The following is a 16,413-nucleotide window of genomic DNA, read 5'->3' on the forward strand; positions in this document are numbered from 1 at the left end:
CAAACAGGGAAAGCTGTTTACTATTGTTGAGTGTTTGCAGCAGGAAAGAAAGAAAGAGAGAAAAAAGAAAAGAAAAAAGAAAAGAAAGAAAAGAAAAGGAAAAGAAAAAATAAAGGGAAGGGGAAAGGGAAGAAAAGAAAAGAAAAAAGAAAAAAGAAAAGAAAAGAAAAATTTCCTTAAGACTGTTAGCTTATTGGCAAGAATAATTGCTCAAAGAGTTGAGGTCATTGAAAGCAACATCAATAGTCAATTAAAAATAAGACAAACAGGGCAGCCCTGGTGGCTCAGCGGTTTAGCACCTGCCTTTCGCCCGGGGCATGATCCCGGGGACCTGGGATTGAGTCCCATGTCAGGCTCCCTGCGTGGAGCCTGCTTCTCCCTCTGCCTATGTCTCTGCCTCTCTCTGGCAAATAAGTAAATAAAATCTTTTAAAAAAAATATATGACAAACAACTTTGAGTGATTTTCCGACTCTTATTTGAGGAGTCAATGCTGAGTTTGAAGTATAGGCAAGAATATTTTTAAAGAAGTTGAGAAAATACTAAGTACAGCTTGAAGAGGAGTCTGCTGAGGTGTGTTACAAGTGATAGTAGTAAAAATTAGATAATAGAAAAGGCTTAGTTGGACAAACTGATAAAGCTTATGAAAACACAGGCATATAAATCCTATAGTTATGTATTGTATTATATACACTGACAGATACTTTGTGAAAAATATTTGAATCTATCGTGTTATTGAACCACAGTGTCAATGGTACACACATCATTCACTGTCATGGACTTACATCATCAATTCTGTAAAATTTTGTCAGAAATTGGAACTAAACTAAACATTCAGTTTATCTTAGTATAAAATAAGTTGATGTCTTAGTGGTGATGTTTGTGGTTTTTTTTTTGTTTTTTTTTTTTAGGACTGTTATGGACTAAATTGTGTTCCTGCCATTCCCGATTTATATGTTGAAGCCTTAACCCCCAATTACTGTATTTGGAGATAGGGCCAATAAGGAGGCAATTAAGGTTAAATGAGGTTGTAAAGGTGGGGCTCTGGTAGGATAGGATCAATGTCTTTACCTTGGGTTGTACACTCGAAAGAGGTCACGTGAACACAGAGATGGCACCTGTCAACAAACCAAGAAGAGAGTCCTTACCAGAATCAAATATAGCTAGTCCCCTGATCTTGGACTTCCAGCCTCTAGAACTGTAATAAAATGAATGAATGTTGTTTAACCATCCAGTCTATGGTATTTTGTATGGTAATATGAGCTAAGACAGAGACCAAGATGAAGGTTTTTTTAAGTGAAAAGAGCCACTCCCAACTGTCATTGAGTTTTCATTAAATACTGATTGACTTTGAAGTTAGTTTTTTGCTCCAGACTTGATAATGTTTCTTAATGAATGGAACAGAACCTAAAATAAAAAGGCAAAACACCACTTTTATGCCATATATGAATGTAATAAAATCATTCTGACAGTAAATGTTGTTTGAATCACATATCAAGCTGCTTTATACACTTCCTGTGCTGTTAGAAATTAAAACAGGAAGCAAGGTCATTCCCACATAGATTTGTAGCGGATATGTTTTCTGAGCTCAAACAACAGACTTTTCAGCCTATTTATGGCTGTAAATCTCATAGAACCAGAGCTAGGGATCTTTTCTCAACCTCACAGGCTATTATATAACACATCCTGGTTCAGGATTTTCTTAACTCTCATCTGGAATATTACAGTACTCTTAAAATTCTCCCCACCCCCAGTCTTGTCCTTATTGAGCTCATCTTTTTACATATTTCCCAGAGTGGTTTAGCTGAAATGTAAATTTGACTGTGTTATTTATCTGCCTTATTTCTTTTCGTGGTGTTTCTCAGTTCCCAACAGATCCCACAGGACTCTCAGGGACTGCTTTCTGGAAGAGTGTAAAGTAGATGAAACTCCAGCCCCTCTCTGATATCCCCACTACAGTACCACTACCATCCTGAAGCAGAGTACTTTCTATTATCCATTTGACATATTGAGTTGCTTTAAATTTTATTGTGAGAAAAGATTTTTTATGATTAAATAATAGTTTTATAAATACGGTCCTACAGGTAAAGTTCAAACTCCTAAACCAGTTTGGGGCTTTCCAGCATCTTCTTTGAACCCTTATCACAAACTTGATACTTTAGCATCACAGACCCTCTTGTATGTAGTTCCTCTCTGCCTTTGCTTATATTGCCCATCTGCCAATAGTATTCTCTGTTTTCTTCTCCCCACCTGACTAACTGCTGTGCTTCATTTAAGATTTGTTTCAGGTGTTACCATTTTCAGAAAGCATTTTCTAACTACCTCCTTTCCAGGCAGGTTTGGGTTAGGTATCTTACTTAGTGTTCTGCAAACTCTGTGCTTAGCTTCCATATAGCTTGCCTTTCTGCCTTGCTTTGCCTAGCCTTGCCTTGCCTCTTGCCTCTTGCCTCTTGCCTCTTGCCTCTTGCCTTTCCATTTGTTTTTCATTGTTTGTTTCTGTTTAATTTGCTAGAGTTTGAACTCCTTAAGTGGAGGAACTATGTTTTAAAGTTATCTATAACTACAGTGATTCTACAAAGCCTGCATGGTAGACAAATAATTGTGCAGTATATTGATTGTTGCTGTATCTTTGTGATGTATCTTGCAATAGATATGTAACCTAAAATTCAATATATTATCTCTGTGTAAAGAGCTTTCTTTTGCATGTGTTCATTGGTTATAATGTACACAAACACTTGAGTTGAAATAGGCATTTAAAAAGAAAGACAAGAATATAATACAGAATTTGTAATAAGCCTAGAACTTAAGTTTAATAGCTGTTCTGTATTTTGTGCACTCGAAACGTGAAGCTTTTCCATGTAATCTCATGCCAGTGTTGACCCATGTGGATTAAAATAGCCCTATTTTAATCTATGACCAAATTAGGAATTAGAAGATCTACCCAGTGGGGATTTGTAAATTATTGTAGTTTGTAGTGTGACAGGTTTATATAAATAATTGCAGTGATTTCCACTGTGTGTTTTAAGTTAAAATCTAGGTTCAAATCCAGAAACATATTGATACAAGTATGTGATTTTTTTCAGCATTGGTTATCTTCAATTATTTATATCTTCTTGGAGGGATCATCAAAATTGACTTCTTGGAGGGATCATCAAAATAAAATTGATAAAATTTTATTTCACTAATCTAAAATATATATCTATGATCCCTCAATTCAGATTTGCTCAGTACTCAATTAATTGTCCTCAGTGTGTGTAATTAGTATATTTGTTTTCTGAGATAACTATCAAGTTATATTTTAATGAAAAAATTTTAATAGCTAGTGAAGTCATTCCAGAATTTATTTAAAACCATTCTTAACACATTGAACAGTTCTCTTTTATAACTAAATTCACTACAAAGTAATTCTTAATATTTTTGTTTTCTTTCAAGAACTTGAATGTAAAATAAAGTGTTAGTTGTAATATTTCAATTATTTAAAATTATAAACTTTTCTTTTCATACAGATAAAGACACAATAAATAAAATTAGAGATTTACGAATGAAAGCTGAAGATTATGAAGTAGTGAAGGTGATTGGTCGAGGTGCATTTGGAGAAGTTCAATTGGTAGGTTATTTTAATGAGATTAAAAACAATAAAATTTAAAAATCCATCTGTGTTTACCATATGTTATTTGGTTGGGATGGTATTATTTTTATAAAATTGTAAAGCTTTAAGTCATTCTAGATAGTCTTGCCAAAGGATATGAAAGCCTAGAGTCAGATTCAGCAGTAGTATGAGATACTTTCCCCAAGCATCCATGGGTAGAGAAGAGGTTTCAAGTATCAGAAGAAAAATCTTTACTCCTAATCTTAGAATTCTAAAATGTAATGGAATCCTAAGTTTTATAAATAGAAAGCAGCATGCATAACGGTGGAGAAGGGGGAGTGTGCTATAGTATCAAAATAAAGGTATTTTTCTTTTTTTTTTTTTAACCTAAATAAAGGTATTTTTCTAACATCACTTGCCTTATGGTAATTGAAGACTTGACGTTATCTAATTGAAATAATTCAACAGAAGAGATGAAAGAAAAGTGGCTAGAATAGTAATGTTATGTTATTTGACAAGGTGTTAAAATCATTTAGTAAATTGTTCTGGTAAACACTGAGCTTTAAATGTTCATTATTTTCTGTTTTCAATTTTAAAGGTAAGGCATAAATCCACCAGGAAGGTATATGCTATGAAGCTTCTCAGTAAATTTGAAATGATTAAGAGATCCGATTCTGCTTTTTTCTGGGAAGAAAGGGACATCATGGCTTTTGCTAATAGCCCTTGGGTCGTCCAGGTATGATTTTGCTACTGGTTTTTTTTTTTGTTGTTGTGTTTTATTTTATTGCTGTGCTAGTTTGGAACTAAACATATCAGAGAAGCTGCGTTTGTATTTTATAACAGTAATAGAGAATTTACTGGCAATTACAAAATTATCTAATGTATTGTTATTTTTTTAATCATAAAATTTAATTTTATTGAATTGTCTCTAGGAGGAAAATAAGGCCAAAGCAAAGTAATTATGTCTTTGTAGACTTTAAATATTAGAAAAATTAAATAATCTACTTTGATTTGGGAGATATCATATACTATCATCTTCTAAGTAGATACTTTTATGTAATGTTGAAATCTAAGTTTTTTTCCAAATATGAGATCCTTTTATTCTGTTTAGTTTACCATTTATTCATCTATTTGTCTCTCTCATTTTGTGGAGAGGAAGGAATGGGAAAATGAAGGAAGAGGTGGGAGGTAAGGTAGGCCTTCAAGTAATACTGTGTTGGCTGTAGGTTTTACAGTGGGAAGAATACACTTGAAGTCAGTAGTTGTAAGTTCTAGTTTTAACTGTCAAAAACCTATCCGTGAAGCTCTGGCCAAGTTTATTTATATCTTTGGGCCTCAATTTCCTTGCTCAGAAATGTGGAAGTTGGCTTAGATTGGTTATTTTCATCTGTGGAGAATGCCTCAGGTGAAGTCATAGGGACAAGCAGGAATTTGGAGAGGTTATAATTCTGGGTTTTCTGTTTCTAGCTCAACTAGAGCAGCTCCATAGTTTATGTGTCCTATATATTGAAATTATATAAGAATGCATATGGGGGAAATAGTCTTCTGGTTTGAAAAAAAAACTGGGTGGACTAGACCATTTCTAAATTCTTAACATGAATTTTGTGACTTATTAATGTACAATATGTAATGAACTGTATCCTAAATAAGCATACTAGTATTTGGAACAAAAGGAAATGGAAAATGTTTAAGAGTTCCGTATACCTTTTTATACTTGAAATGTCTGCTCTGTTTTTATCAGCTGTGTGGAGCAGGGATTTTCAGGCTTGATATTATTGACATTTTGGGCCAGTTAGTCCTTTGTTGTTATGGCTGTCCTGTGTATTAGATTTTCAGCAGCAACTCTGGCTTCTACGCAGGTGCCAGTAGCAGCCCTTCACAGTGTGCATACCATTTATAACAAACCAAAATTGTGTCTAGACATTGTTGAATATTTTACTTGGTGGTAGTGAGGGTGATGGTGGTCGGGGACAATTCTTGCCTCTGGGACTGAGAACCAGTGATACAGAAAATATTCAGTGTTCTGTAGATAGTTAAAAGCCATAGGACATAATTTTTAAATTTACAGCTTATGCACTTGAAGCTTTGATTTTCTTGCTTTTTTTGATACATTGTCTATAAATTTGGTAAACTGCCACCAAATCAACATTATTTAATTGTAGTGCCCAAATGGTAAATTGTATACTTTAATATGGGATAGCCATGAGATGCCACTTAGTTTCTTATCCTTCCCTAAAATATCTTTTTAAAATAACTAAATCTGTAACTAAAATCATTAAACACTACTTAGAAAATCAAACAAAAAATTTTTAAGACAAATGTCTGCATAAATAAGGTATCATTTTCTCTAGGGCCTTATTTTATTTTAGCTTGATTCTGATTTCATGTTTACTTGAAATGTTCTTTTGTAAATTTGCTCTTTTTTTTTTTCATATAATAAATACATTTATGCCTGTTATTCTTGCCAGTTTCCTATCAGTAGATTTCACTCTTCCTGCTTGACTCTAGCTGTTGTGCTCTCCCTGCCTGCTAGTTGTTATTGCTCCTCCTCCTGTTGACTGCTGTTACTGAGCATCTGTTGTACCAGGTGCTTTCTACATTCACTAATCTTTTTAATTCTAAAAGGCAGTAAATCCTTATGGGTGTATCTTCAATTTATAGATTAATTTATGTTCCTATCGATTTGACATTTTTTATATAAATTTATTTTTTATTGGTGTTCAATTTGCCAACATATAGAATAACACCCAGTGCTCATCCCATCAAGTGCCCCCCTCAGTGCCTGTCACCCAATCACCCCCATCCCCCGCCCACCTCCCCTTCCACCACCCCTAGTTCGTTTCCCAGAGTTAGGAGTCTATCATGTTCTGTCTCCCTTTCTGATATTTCCCACTCATTTTTTCTCCTTTCTCCTTTATTTCCTTTCACCATTTTTTATATTCCCCAAATGAATGAGACCATATAATGTTTGTCCTTCTCCGATTGACTTCTTTCACTCAGCATAATACCCTCCAGTTCTATCCACATCGAAGCAAATGGTGGGTATTCGTCGTTTCTAATGGCTGAGTAATATTCCATTGTATACATAAACCAAATCTTCTTTATCCATTCATCTTTCGATGGACACTGAGGCTCCTTCCACAGTTTGGCTATTGTGGACATTGTTGCTATAAACATCGGGGTGCAGGTGTCCTGGCGTTTCATTGCATCTGTATCTTTGGGGTAAATCCCCAGCAGTGCGATTGCTGGGTCGTAGGGCAGATCTATTTTTAACTCTTTGAGGAACCTCCACACAGTTTTCCAGAGTGGCTGCACCAGTTCACATTCCCACCAACAGTGCAGGAGGGTTCCCCTTTCTCCACATCCTCCAAGATAGAAAGAATATGTGACCACCAAACCAGCTCTGCAAGAAATTTTAAGGGGGACTCTTAAAATTCCTCAATTTGACATTTTTAAGCATTTGCAAACTGGCACTACTACGTCCAGACTTTGACTTAGCAGCAGGTATAAAAGTCAAACAAGCTATAGTCCCTTACATTTTTCTGGAAGGGATTTTAGTGATCGGGATTTAGGGAGGTTAAATAAATTACCCAGTCCCGTGGCTATTGGACAGCTGAGCCTATAGTCCAGTTTTTCAGACTTCTTGAGAATTGTGGTATTGATAAAATTTAACAGTAGACCTCACAAAAGCACATTATATCAGAATCATGATATTTCTTTGCTTAGGAGATTTGTATATTCTTTATTGAAACTATTGTAATTTTAAAAAATTCTCACTGTAAAAATTGAATTAGTATAGCAACACATAGAGAAAAAAGTTCCATCTAACTCCTTGGAAATAACCATCGTTCCTTTGTGTATGCAAGGGCCTTTGTAGTATTTATGTTTGTGTGTTTTAAGAGTACTGTAATTACTGCAATTTCATTAATTTAATAAAATCTTATGTTAGTATTTTTGTCATTTTTTAAGTGAAGCAATGTTGCTTAATGTTAATGATTTCTTGTGTGTCTTTGTATAGCTTTTTTATGCATTCCAAGATGATCGTTATCTCTACATGGTGATGGAATACATGCCTGGTGGAGATCTTGTAAATTTAATGAGCAACTATGATGTGCCTGAAAAATGGGCACGATTCTATACTGCAGAAGTAGTACTTGCGTTGGATGCAATCCATTCCATGGGTTTCATTCATAGGTAAAGATAAAAATGTTTTAAATGTTTTCATTTATTGAAGGGGGAAGCTGAAAAGTACTTAAGCTTTATTTGATTGGTATCCTACTCAAAATCCACCTATTCTTCTTCATGTGACATAAGTGGTATTTTAGAATTTAGAACTTTGAAATTCATAGTTTTATTATTTCAATGTAATGTTGATATAAATGTATCCTTTAATGTCTCTTAATCCAATTACATAGCTTTTATTTGGTGTTCTGAAAAATAAAAATTGTAAGTTGGTTTTCTGAAGTATGTTCATTTTTTAATAAACTAATTTGCTTTTGATTAGTTTTTGTATGCAAAGTTTTTAATATACAGATCAGTTTGCTTTTAGTTAGTGAATAGATCATATTTATTTGTTAGAACAGTTTCATCTGTTTTGCCAATACCACTTGAATCCCATGCAGTTGCTGTGCTAAGTGCCTGGGATACAAAAATGAAAGTGATTTAGAACCCTGTTTTGGGGTTTTTTATGTACTTAAGTTGAAAAGTGTGTTTCAATTACTTTTTATGTCTGAGTATTACATTTTTTATAGTTATCCTCTCTTAAATGGTTTGCTTTCCCCCTTGGAAGAATTAAACTCTATTTAAAAGAAAAAGAGATATTAAATGTCTTTTTCTGAGACACTAATATATAAAGGAATTTCCCTGCTGAACTACAATTTACAGATATGGATAGAGCACATATGAATAAAAAATGGCTTTATCTACAGTGAGTGAGGATATAGGGCCTAAAATAACTGCCTCATAGAATTTTTATCAGTGTCTGACTGGTTTTAGAAACACTCTACTTTTTTCCCCCCCTCCAGAGATGTGAAGCCTGATAACATGCTGCTGGATAAATCTGGACATTTGAAGTTAGCAGATTTTGGTACTTGTATGAAGATGAATAAGGTTAAATAATTTTGTTAATTCAAGAAAGATGCTTTTTAGAAAATGCTGTAAGAATGTACTAATCATAACTGGACTTGTATAGAATTGATGTGATCTGTTATTTGTTGAAATAGATGCCATGGTTTCAATGTTTTATTAGTAACTTGTAAGTGATTTATGTTTTCCTCTCTACTTAAAGGTAGGTATTAATTTCCAGCTTTGTTAAATCCTTTATAACAACTCTGTAATATATAGTACTACTAGCGACTAGAAATGAAAGACTAGTGTTAAAATTAGACTTTCATAAAAATTAGATTTCAGAGATATGTGTATTTTTTAGTGTTTTACTTAGCCTTCTGTTAACATGTAAAAGATCTTACTGCTTATTTTGGGAGTTAATCTTAAAACATACCATCGGTCCTCATTATTTACAAAATAAATGTTATCTATGGCTGAAGTGGCAAGTATGCTACTTGCTTAAGTTGAAACAGTTTATATTCTTGGAAACTTACCACACAACAATAGCCAAAAAGTTGTATTTATTATTATTTTTTTGTATTTATTATTTTTAAAAGAAAATTATTGATTAGAAGAAAACACTACATGAGAACTTTTGTGTGAACATTTAATTATGATTCTGTTGTGTTAATACCAGCTTAAATAAGTAACAGCTATGCATAGTTTTTGCATTTAGTTTTGGGGATATTTTTGGAGTGAGTTAAAATGCATATTAAATATTCAGTGTGCTTAGTACCATTATACCCTTTTCCATTACACCTACTTCCCCATTTTATATTTATACAGTTAATTCTTGTTTAAGTTTCAAGCATGGTTAAATTGAATGGCTAGTTTAGTAAAAATAAAAAGACAATAATTAAATCAGCATTTATATATTATTACCGAATGATTCATCCTATCAGTCCCTCAATCTGTTTGCATTGGCTTATATACTAGTTCTCTGCAATTATGATGTCATATTGGTACACCTGGATGACAGTGTGTCTTTCTAGTGAGTAATATTACAAAGTAAAAATCACTGATGCATCCATACACACAAGTACACACACATATTTCTAATATTCTGTGTATATAATGTATATATGTGATTAGACTGTATGTTCATTTTTGTCAAGTTTGCACAAGGTTTTGATATATTTTATAGTTCAAAGATTTAGAGTCCTACAAGTTTTATTAGGAAAGACCTTTTAAGTAATTCAGAATTTATATTTGTATCCTAATTCAAAAGTTGACCCGCTACTCTTTTTTAGGAAGGTATGGTACGATGTGATACAGCAGTTGGAACACCTGATTACATTTCCCCTGAAGTATTAAAATCTCAAGGTGGTGATGGCTATTATGGACGAGAATGTGACTGGTGGTCAGTTGGGGTATTTTTATATGAAATGCTTGTAGGTGAGTAAAGGGGAATTTTGTGTATCTCTAACACAGTTGTTCATCCCATTTGGCTTTTTCTAATAAAATATTTATTACAGTAAGCAATACTAGTTTTGTTTGTAGAAAGCAAACTGATCCAAACCTGCTTTGTGTGTTTTTAAAAGCTGTTTAGAAGCTTAAAGCAATTTTGTGATGTGTTATTTCTTTTTTATATATTAAGCATATGTCTTTAACGCATATATAGTAATCTTTACACATATAACATTGACTCTTTTCCTTTGAAACTGATTTTTTTTTAATGTACTTTATTTGCTTTTGTTTTCCCTATCAATTTTTCAGGTGATACACCTTTTTATGCAGATTCTCTGGTAGGAACTTACAGTAAGATTATGAACCATAAAAATTCACTTACTTTCCCTGATGATAATGATATATCAAAAGAAGCAAAAAATCTTATTTGTGCCTTCCTTACTGACAGGTAAATAATCTTAACATTGAACTTTAATTTATTCTAAGGAAATTCTCATTTTGCTGCTCAATATTTGAGGACTATATCTAAGCTCCTGTATTTGAACTTTCGGAATACAAGTACTGCCATTCCTCAAATCAGTAGTGATAGTGAAGTCTAATATTTTGTGATAATCTGGATGGCTTTCTGGATCTCCAATCACTTGCCTTACCTAAGAAAATGGGGTAATGGCTAGATCAGATGGTTTTTAAAAATTTCATTGTCAAATATTTAACTTGGTTAAAAATAAAAATTATATTTTCTTGAGTCTGAGGGTTTTTTTTTTTAAGATGTAGCATCTCTGAAAATTAGAGTGCATCTTACAGTCAATGGCATGTATTAATTTAATTGGAAGCATTTTTGTCCTAGTGATAGAAAAATGATGTATCTTCTAATCAGTGCAATTAAAGATAATTCAGTATTGTATAATTGAAATTTGCTAAGAGTAGAATTTAAATGTTCTTACCAAAAAGAAAGGTAAATAGGTGAGGTGATAGATGTGTTATGTTAATTAACTCAGTGGGAGAATCTTTTCACAGTGTGTACATATGTCAGAATATCACTTTATACACTTTGCATATCTTAAGATTTTATCCTCAATAGAACTGGAAAAAAGATTTAATTATATATGATTATATATTTGATGAAATTAAGTTACTAGTGCAATGCTATAAAGATATATGTATTTTCTACCTCCTCCTCTCTAGAGATGGTCATTGGTATGATGTCTTTCAGATTCAGTAAGCATTTTTATAAATGATACTCATGTATGTGTTTTAGAAACAAAAATAATATATGTACCCTTATGGTTTACTTCTTAAATTTAAATATGAACCAAATGACGTAAGATTAATATTTATGTTTGTATATTGTTAATTTAAATATTAGGCCTCGTACTTTTAGATCTGTTTCAATTTCAGATTCACTCAATTAATTTAAATTTAGTGCCCTTCATATGTCCTTTGGAGACTGAAATGTAGTCTTTGAAATTTTTACATTTCGATATATGTACTCTAAATATAAGTGCTATGCTGTGTGTTAGGTGCTAGGGATATAGAAATGAAAAAGATATACAGTCACTGTTCTCCACTACCTCATAGCTCTTTGACGGAAATAGACAAGTGAATGAGATGTTTACTGTACAGAGATAAGTACTCTGAGTTAAGTACTGTCTGCCAGAAGACCATAGAGAGGTTCCTTGATCCAGTCTGGGAAAGTCAATAAAAGCTTCTTCAGAAAGTGTCACATTTTATCAAAAGCAATTTCTCTTTTAACTCATGAAAAACTTTGGAATTCAGGATATTCTTTTATAACCACTCTAAGTTTATAAGCACTCTAGTAGAAAACAGAAGTTGCTAAGTTCCCCTTTCCAAATCCACTAAAAGCAGATTTTTAAACATTTATCTCCCTGCTCACCTAAGAGGCTAGGAATCCATAATTTGTTCCATTAAAACTCTCAGTTTTGTAGTAATGTCAAGAATTAGTTGTCATTGGTTTTTGATAGATCAGTAATATTTATAGTAGTGTATAAAATGGAAATTTTAAATTTAAGATGTCTTTCTGAGTTTTTATTAGCTGTTGGTGTGAAATAAAGTCATTGGTTGCAAAAAATGTGTAACTATCACAGTATTTAAGAGCTGTCAAGAAAATTCACTGTGTTTTATTCATTATGCTCATGAGGCAAAGTGAGTGATCTATCAGGATTTTTGTTGTCAATAGGAAAATCATGGAGTATATAACAAGTCTGTTTTTCACATATATATTTTTAAATTCTTCAGTATTCTGTCTTCAGCTTATTTTTTATTTAAGCTGAAAATTATAGTGACAACCAATATAATATCAAAGTGACATAGAACTATTTTTATTATTAGGCACTGATTTAGGATTATGCCCACAAATATATCCGGACAAATTATAATAATATCTTAAATGATTAATAACTTTTTTCTTTCCCTCTCTATTTAGAGAGGTGAGATTAGGGCGAAATGGTGTAGAAGAAATCAAACGACATCTCTTCTTCAAAAATGATCAGTGGGCTTGGGAGACACTCCGAGACAGTAAGTTCTTTTTCTTGCACATTACAGTAGATATTTGAAAGTAGTTGTGGTAAATATGGTTTGTTGAAACTGCCTTGCTACTATATGTGTATATTTGATGAAAATTAAAATATACAGAGGTGGTTATGGATATTATTCTACTCTAAAGAGAAAATATTTGATAATGTTGGGAAAATTGTACTGCTTTTTCTCTGATATCTTATTTGAGATACCAAGGTGAAATACAATATACATGAGAGAGAATTGGGCTCAGCAGTCATAATTTGATAGTTGATCTTTGTTGAATTGCCTTTTGTCTTAGATTTTAATATCATTATGAGGAAAGTCAATAAATAAAGGGTAATTAAAATATATGGTAATTAAAATATATTTCCTGTGAAAGACAAGTTATTATCTTGTTTATACTAAACTTAAAATATAAAATATAAGGTTCTATTATTGATAAATACCAGAATAATTTGTATGAAGATAAAGGAAATTACAGTATACTTGATTCCATCAGACTTGCAGCTTGCAATTCAGAAATGAAAATATGTAGTGTATAAGAAGTTATTTTCAGTCAATTTAGAACATTTCCCTATTTCAAAAAAAGTTAATAAGATGATTCATAGAAAACTTTGCTTAACATAGCTGAATCAAAATTATAATGGTACCAAATGTGCCCAACACCCTTGTGGATTTGGAAGCCAAGAATTCATCTTTCTCCTGTTGAAATCTTAGGAATTTTTTTCTGTTTTCACAGAAAGGATAATGTATACCAGTTCCTAACTTTCTGCTGTAGCAACAGTGGTAAACCTTAATAGTGGAAATGAACTCAGCTGTGTGGTTTTAGAAATCGTTATAAATTAAGTATGTAGTATTTGTTTTCTTTGTTTTTAATTTTTTTTTAGTATTTGATTTAAGGACTAAGTTGAGACTGTGGGAAAATTCAGGGGAAAAGAATCTTGTTAATTTTGAAGAAACAGATCATAGTTTTGCCAATATCAGGGAAGTATCCTAGTTATCAGATATTTTTAAAGGAACAGTTAAACTGCCTTCAGGTAGGCACATATACTGTATACAAGCTATACAATTGACTGAGAAGGGAAAAGGGGAAATAAATTCTTGGGGAAATTAAGAAATTATACAATCACAAAGAATGACATTGAGTGACCTGCTGTCTGGAAAAACTACAGGAGCAGTTTGACCTGGAGAGACTTTATTAAGTTATATACTGGAAAAAAGAGAACTTCCTCCTCCCTATAAATAAATGTGACATGATTGTTGTTTTCACACTCAATGAGAAACTTGCAAAGACAGAGATGAGTAGAGTGAGATGATGAATGGTTGCATTGAAAAACGGGGGTTTTTTTCAAGCTGTGCTCTTAGAAGTTGAAGAAAGCTAAAAACGTAAAAATATGATTATAAACTTTAGAAAATTTAAAAGATGACTGAAGAAAATGCAAAGTATCTTCTGTATTGGTTTAAATTCTTTCTTAAAGTGAAACAATGTATAAATAACTCTAAAGAATAACCATAGAGTAAATTGCTCTAAAAGTAGGGAGGACGCATTTCCTTTGGTGTATTGAAAACCTGATATCAATAAGTAGAGCAGGTAACCTGGTCAACAAATACTGAACACCTGCTTATATGCTGAGCACTGTTCTATTTCAGGCACTAGGAAAATATCAGTGATCAAACCAATGAAAGTTCTTTACCTGTGGAGCTTATAGTCCAGTGGAATTGGGGAGTCTAAATCAGTGGCATTTCATGATATTGTTATACCTCCTTAATATAACTTTATAGTAATTTTAAAACAGGTAAAGTGAATTACTTCATTGATTTAAATCAAACAGACTTTATATTTAGAGAATCTTTATAATTAGGTAATTTTATTAGTATTATTGATATTTCTGTATCTCTTAAAAATCTGTATTATCTATGACTTAGCTGTACTGTACTTAGATTTAACATAGTTATAAATATTTTGATATCTTTTCCTAATCCCAGTAGCTCTTATCTTGTGGTTATTGTTAAAAAAAGAAGGAAAGAAAAAATTGAAGTCTGTAGAACTTACTGTTTTCTTCTTCCCGTTCCCTCTTCCTACCCTTTCTTCACTTCCCACCCCTAAAATACCAAGAATACTTTTATTGTGAATTGACCTCTCTGACCTGCTAAGCTTTTAAAAATTAAGTAACAGTTACAATTCTTAATTTTTTTTAACTTCTCTAATTTTATTTGGCAGAATTGCTTACCTTTTCCAAATAACAATTCTTTTAGTAGCTTTACCACTTACATGTCTCTAAGTTACAATGGCAATTAATATTTACCATCTGTTCCTTGGTGGTGTGGGAGCAGGGTACAAAATAGCTTGATTTGTGGCAGAATTTCCATGCACTTCCTGATCTTATTCACTCTTAATTTAGAGACACAGAGAATTAAGATTGTAAAATTACTTTTTCCCTCATTTGAGATAGAATTGAAAGAAATGGCAGGAATGAGATTAAAGAAAGAAGACGGAAGAAATGAAAAGACCTAACTAACTTGCTACAGGTCACCCTACTTGCAGATGACAGTGTCAGGATTCAGATCTTCCTGACTCAGAAGCTTTAGATCTTCTGGAATACCATGTGCCATTTAAGTAAAACCAACCAATATTAATACAAAGTGGAAATGTAGGGAATCAACATTCTTTGCAGTTAAATTTTGGAGAAAATAAAATGGTAACTTTTATTACATATAACAAAAAAATTATTAACAATACTATGTTAAGTATAATAATGTAATTTGCAAAACACTGTGCCATTCATGATCTCATCTGAGATAAGATATTGTGATTACCTAATCCACTATAGCTGGTGGGAAAAGATACAAGATGATAATAGGAGTAACTGCCAGCTCATGTGATAAGTTTTCCATTCATTCAAAAACAAACAAAATTAATTGTAAGCACATATATGGTATTCCAGGTTCTTTGCATTAATTAAGTCTAGTATCCTCCCTTTTAGAGTTGTGCATTCTCATGGGAGAGATTATCAGTGTAGGCTTCATAGATAAAGAATTTGAGGTCTCACAAGTTTCAGGGACATAGAAGTTTAGACTTTCTCAGTATTGTGGTAGGTTCATGTTTTAAAAACATTAAGAAAAATTATCTTCTTTTGTGGCAAAGTATATATAACATAAAATTTACCATTTTAACCATTTTTAACTGTATAGCTCAGTGGCATTAAGCATCTTCACATTGTTGTGCAACCATCACTACCATCCATCTCCATCAACTGACTGAGCTACCCAGATGCCCCTGTACTTTTTTCTTTTATTATTATTATTTTTTTATATTTATTTATTTATGATAGTCACAGAGAGAGAGAGAAAGAGAGAGGCAGAGACACAGGCAGAGGGAGAAGCAGGCTCCATGCACCGGGAGCCCGACGTGCGATTCGATCCTGGGTCTCCAGGATCACGCCCTGGGCCAAAGGCAGGCACTAAACCGCTCTGCCACCCAGGGATCCCTCTTTTATTATTTTTATTTGTAAAAGGTCAGTAGTTATATCTTCACTTTCATTTCTGGTTTATTTGTATCTTCTCTTTTTTCCCCTTAGTCTAGTAAAAGATTTATCAATTTTGTTGATCTTTTTTTTTTTTTTAAAGATTTATTTATTTATTTATTCATGAGAGAGAGAGAGAGAGAGAGAGAGAGAGAGAGAGAGGCAGAGACACAAGAGGAGGGAGAAGCAGGCTCCATGCCGGGAGCCCGACGTGGGACTCGATCCCGGGACTCCAGGATCGCACCCTGGGC

The 16,413-nt window shown here is 32.8% G+C and overlaps 1 protein-coding gene across 3 annotated transcripts in view; it reads left to right on the forward strand.

Annotated features, from left to right (window-relative positions):
• Positions 1 to 16,413, forward strand: part of ROCK1 (Rho associated coiled-coil containing protein kinase 1) — a 138,320-nt gene that overhangs the window by 51,727 nt on the left and 70,180 nt on the right. For all 3 annotated transcript variants that reach the window (XM_025429354.3, XM_025429355.3, XM_025429356.3), the window contains exons 3-9: positions 3,505 to 3,605; positions 4,186 to 4,323; positions 7,606 to 7,781; positions 8,612 to 8,696; positions 9,944 to 10,088; positions 10,410 to 10,548; positions 12,544 to 12,635. In XM_025429354.3, the coding sequence (XP_025285139.1) occupies positions 3,505 to 3,605; positions 4,186 to 4,323; positions 7,606 to 7,781; positions 8,612 to 8,696; positions 9,944 to 10,088; positions 10,410 to 10,548; positions 12,544 to 12,635 (876 nt within the window). The remainder of the gene's footprint in view (positions 1 to 3,504; positions 3,606 to 4,185; positions 4,324 to 7,605; positions 7,782 to 8,611; positions 8,697 to 9,943; positions 10,089 to 10,409; positions 10,549 to 12,543; positions 12,636 to 16,413) is intronic.

The sequence above is a fragment of the Canis lupus genome, chromosome 7, assembly GCF_003254725.2.
Source record: "Canis lupus dingo isolate Sandy chromosome 7, ASM325472v2, whole genome shotgun sequence".
Taxonomy (NCBI): Eukaryota; Metazoa; Chordata; class Mammalia; order Carnivora; family Canidae; genus Canis; species Canis lupus.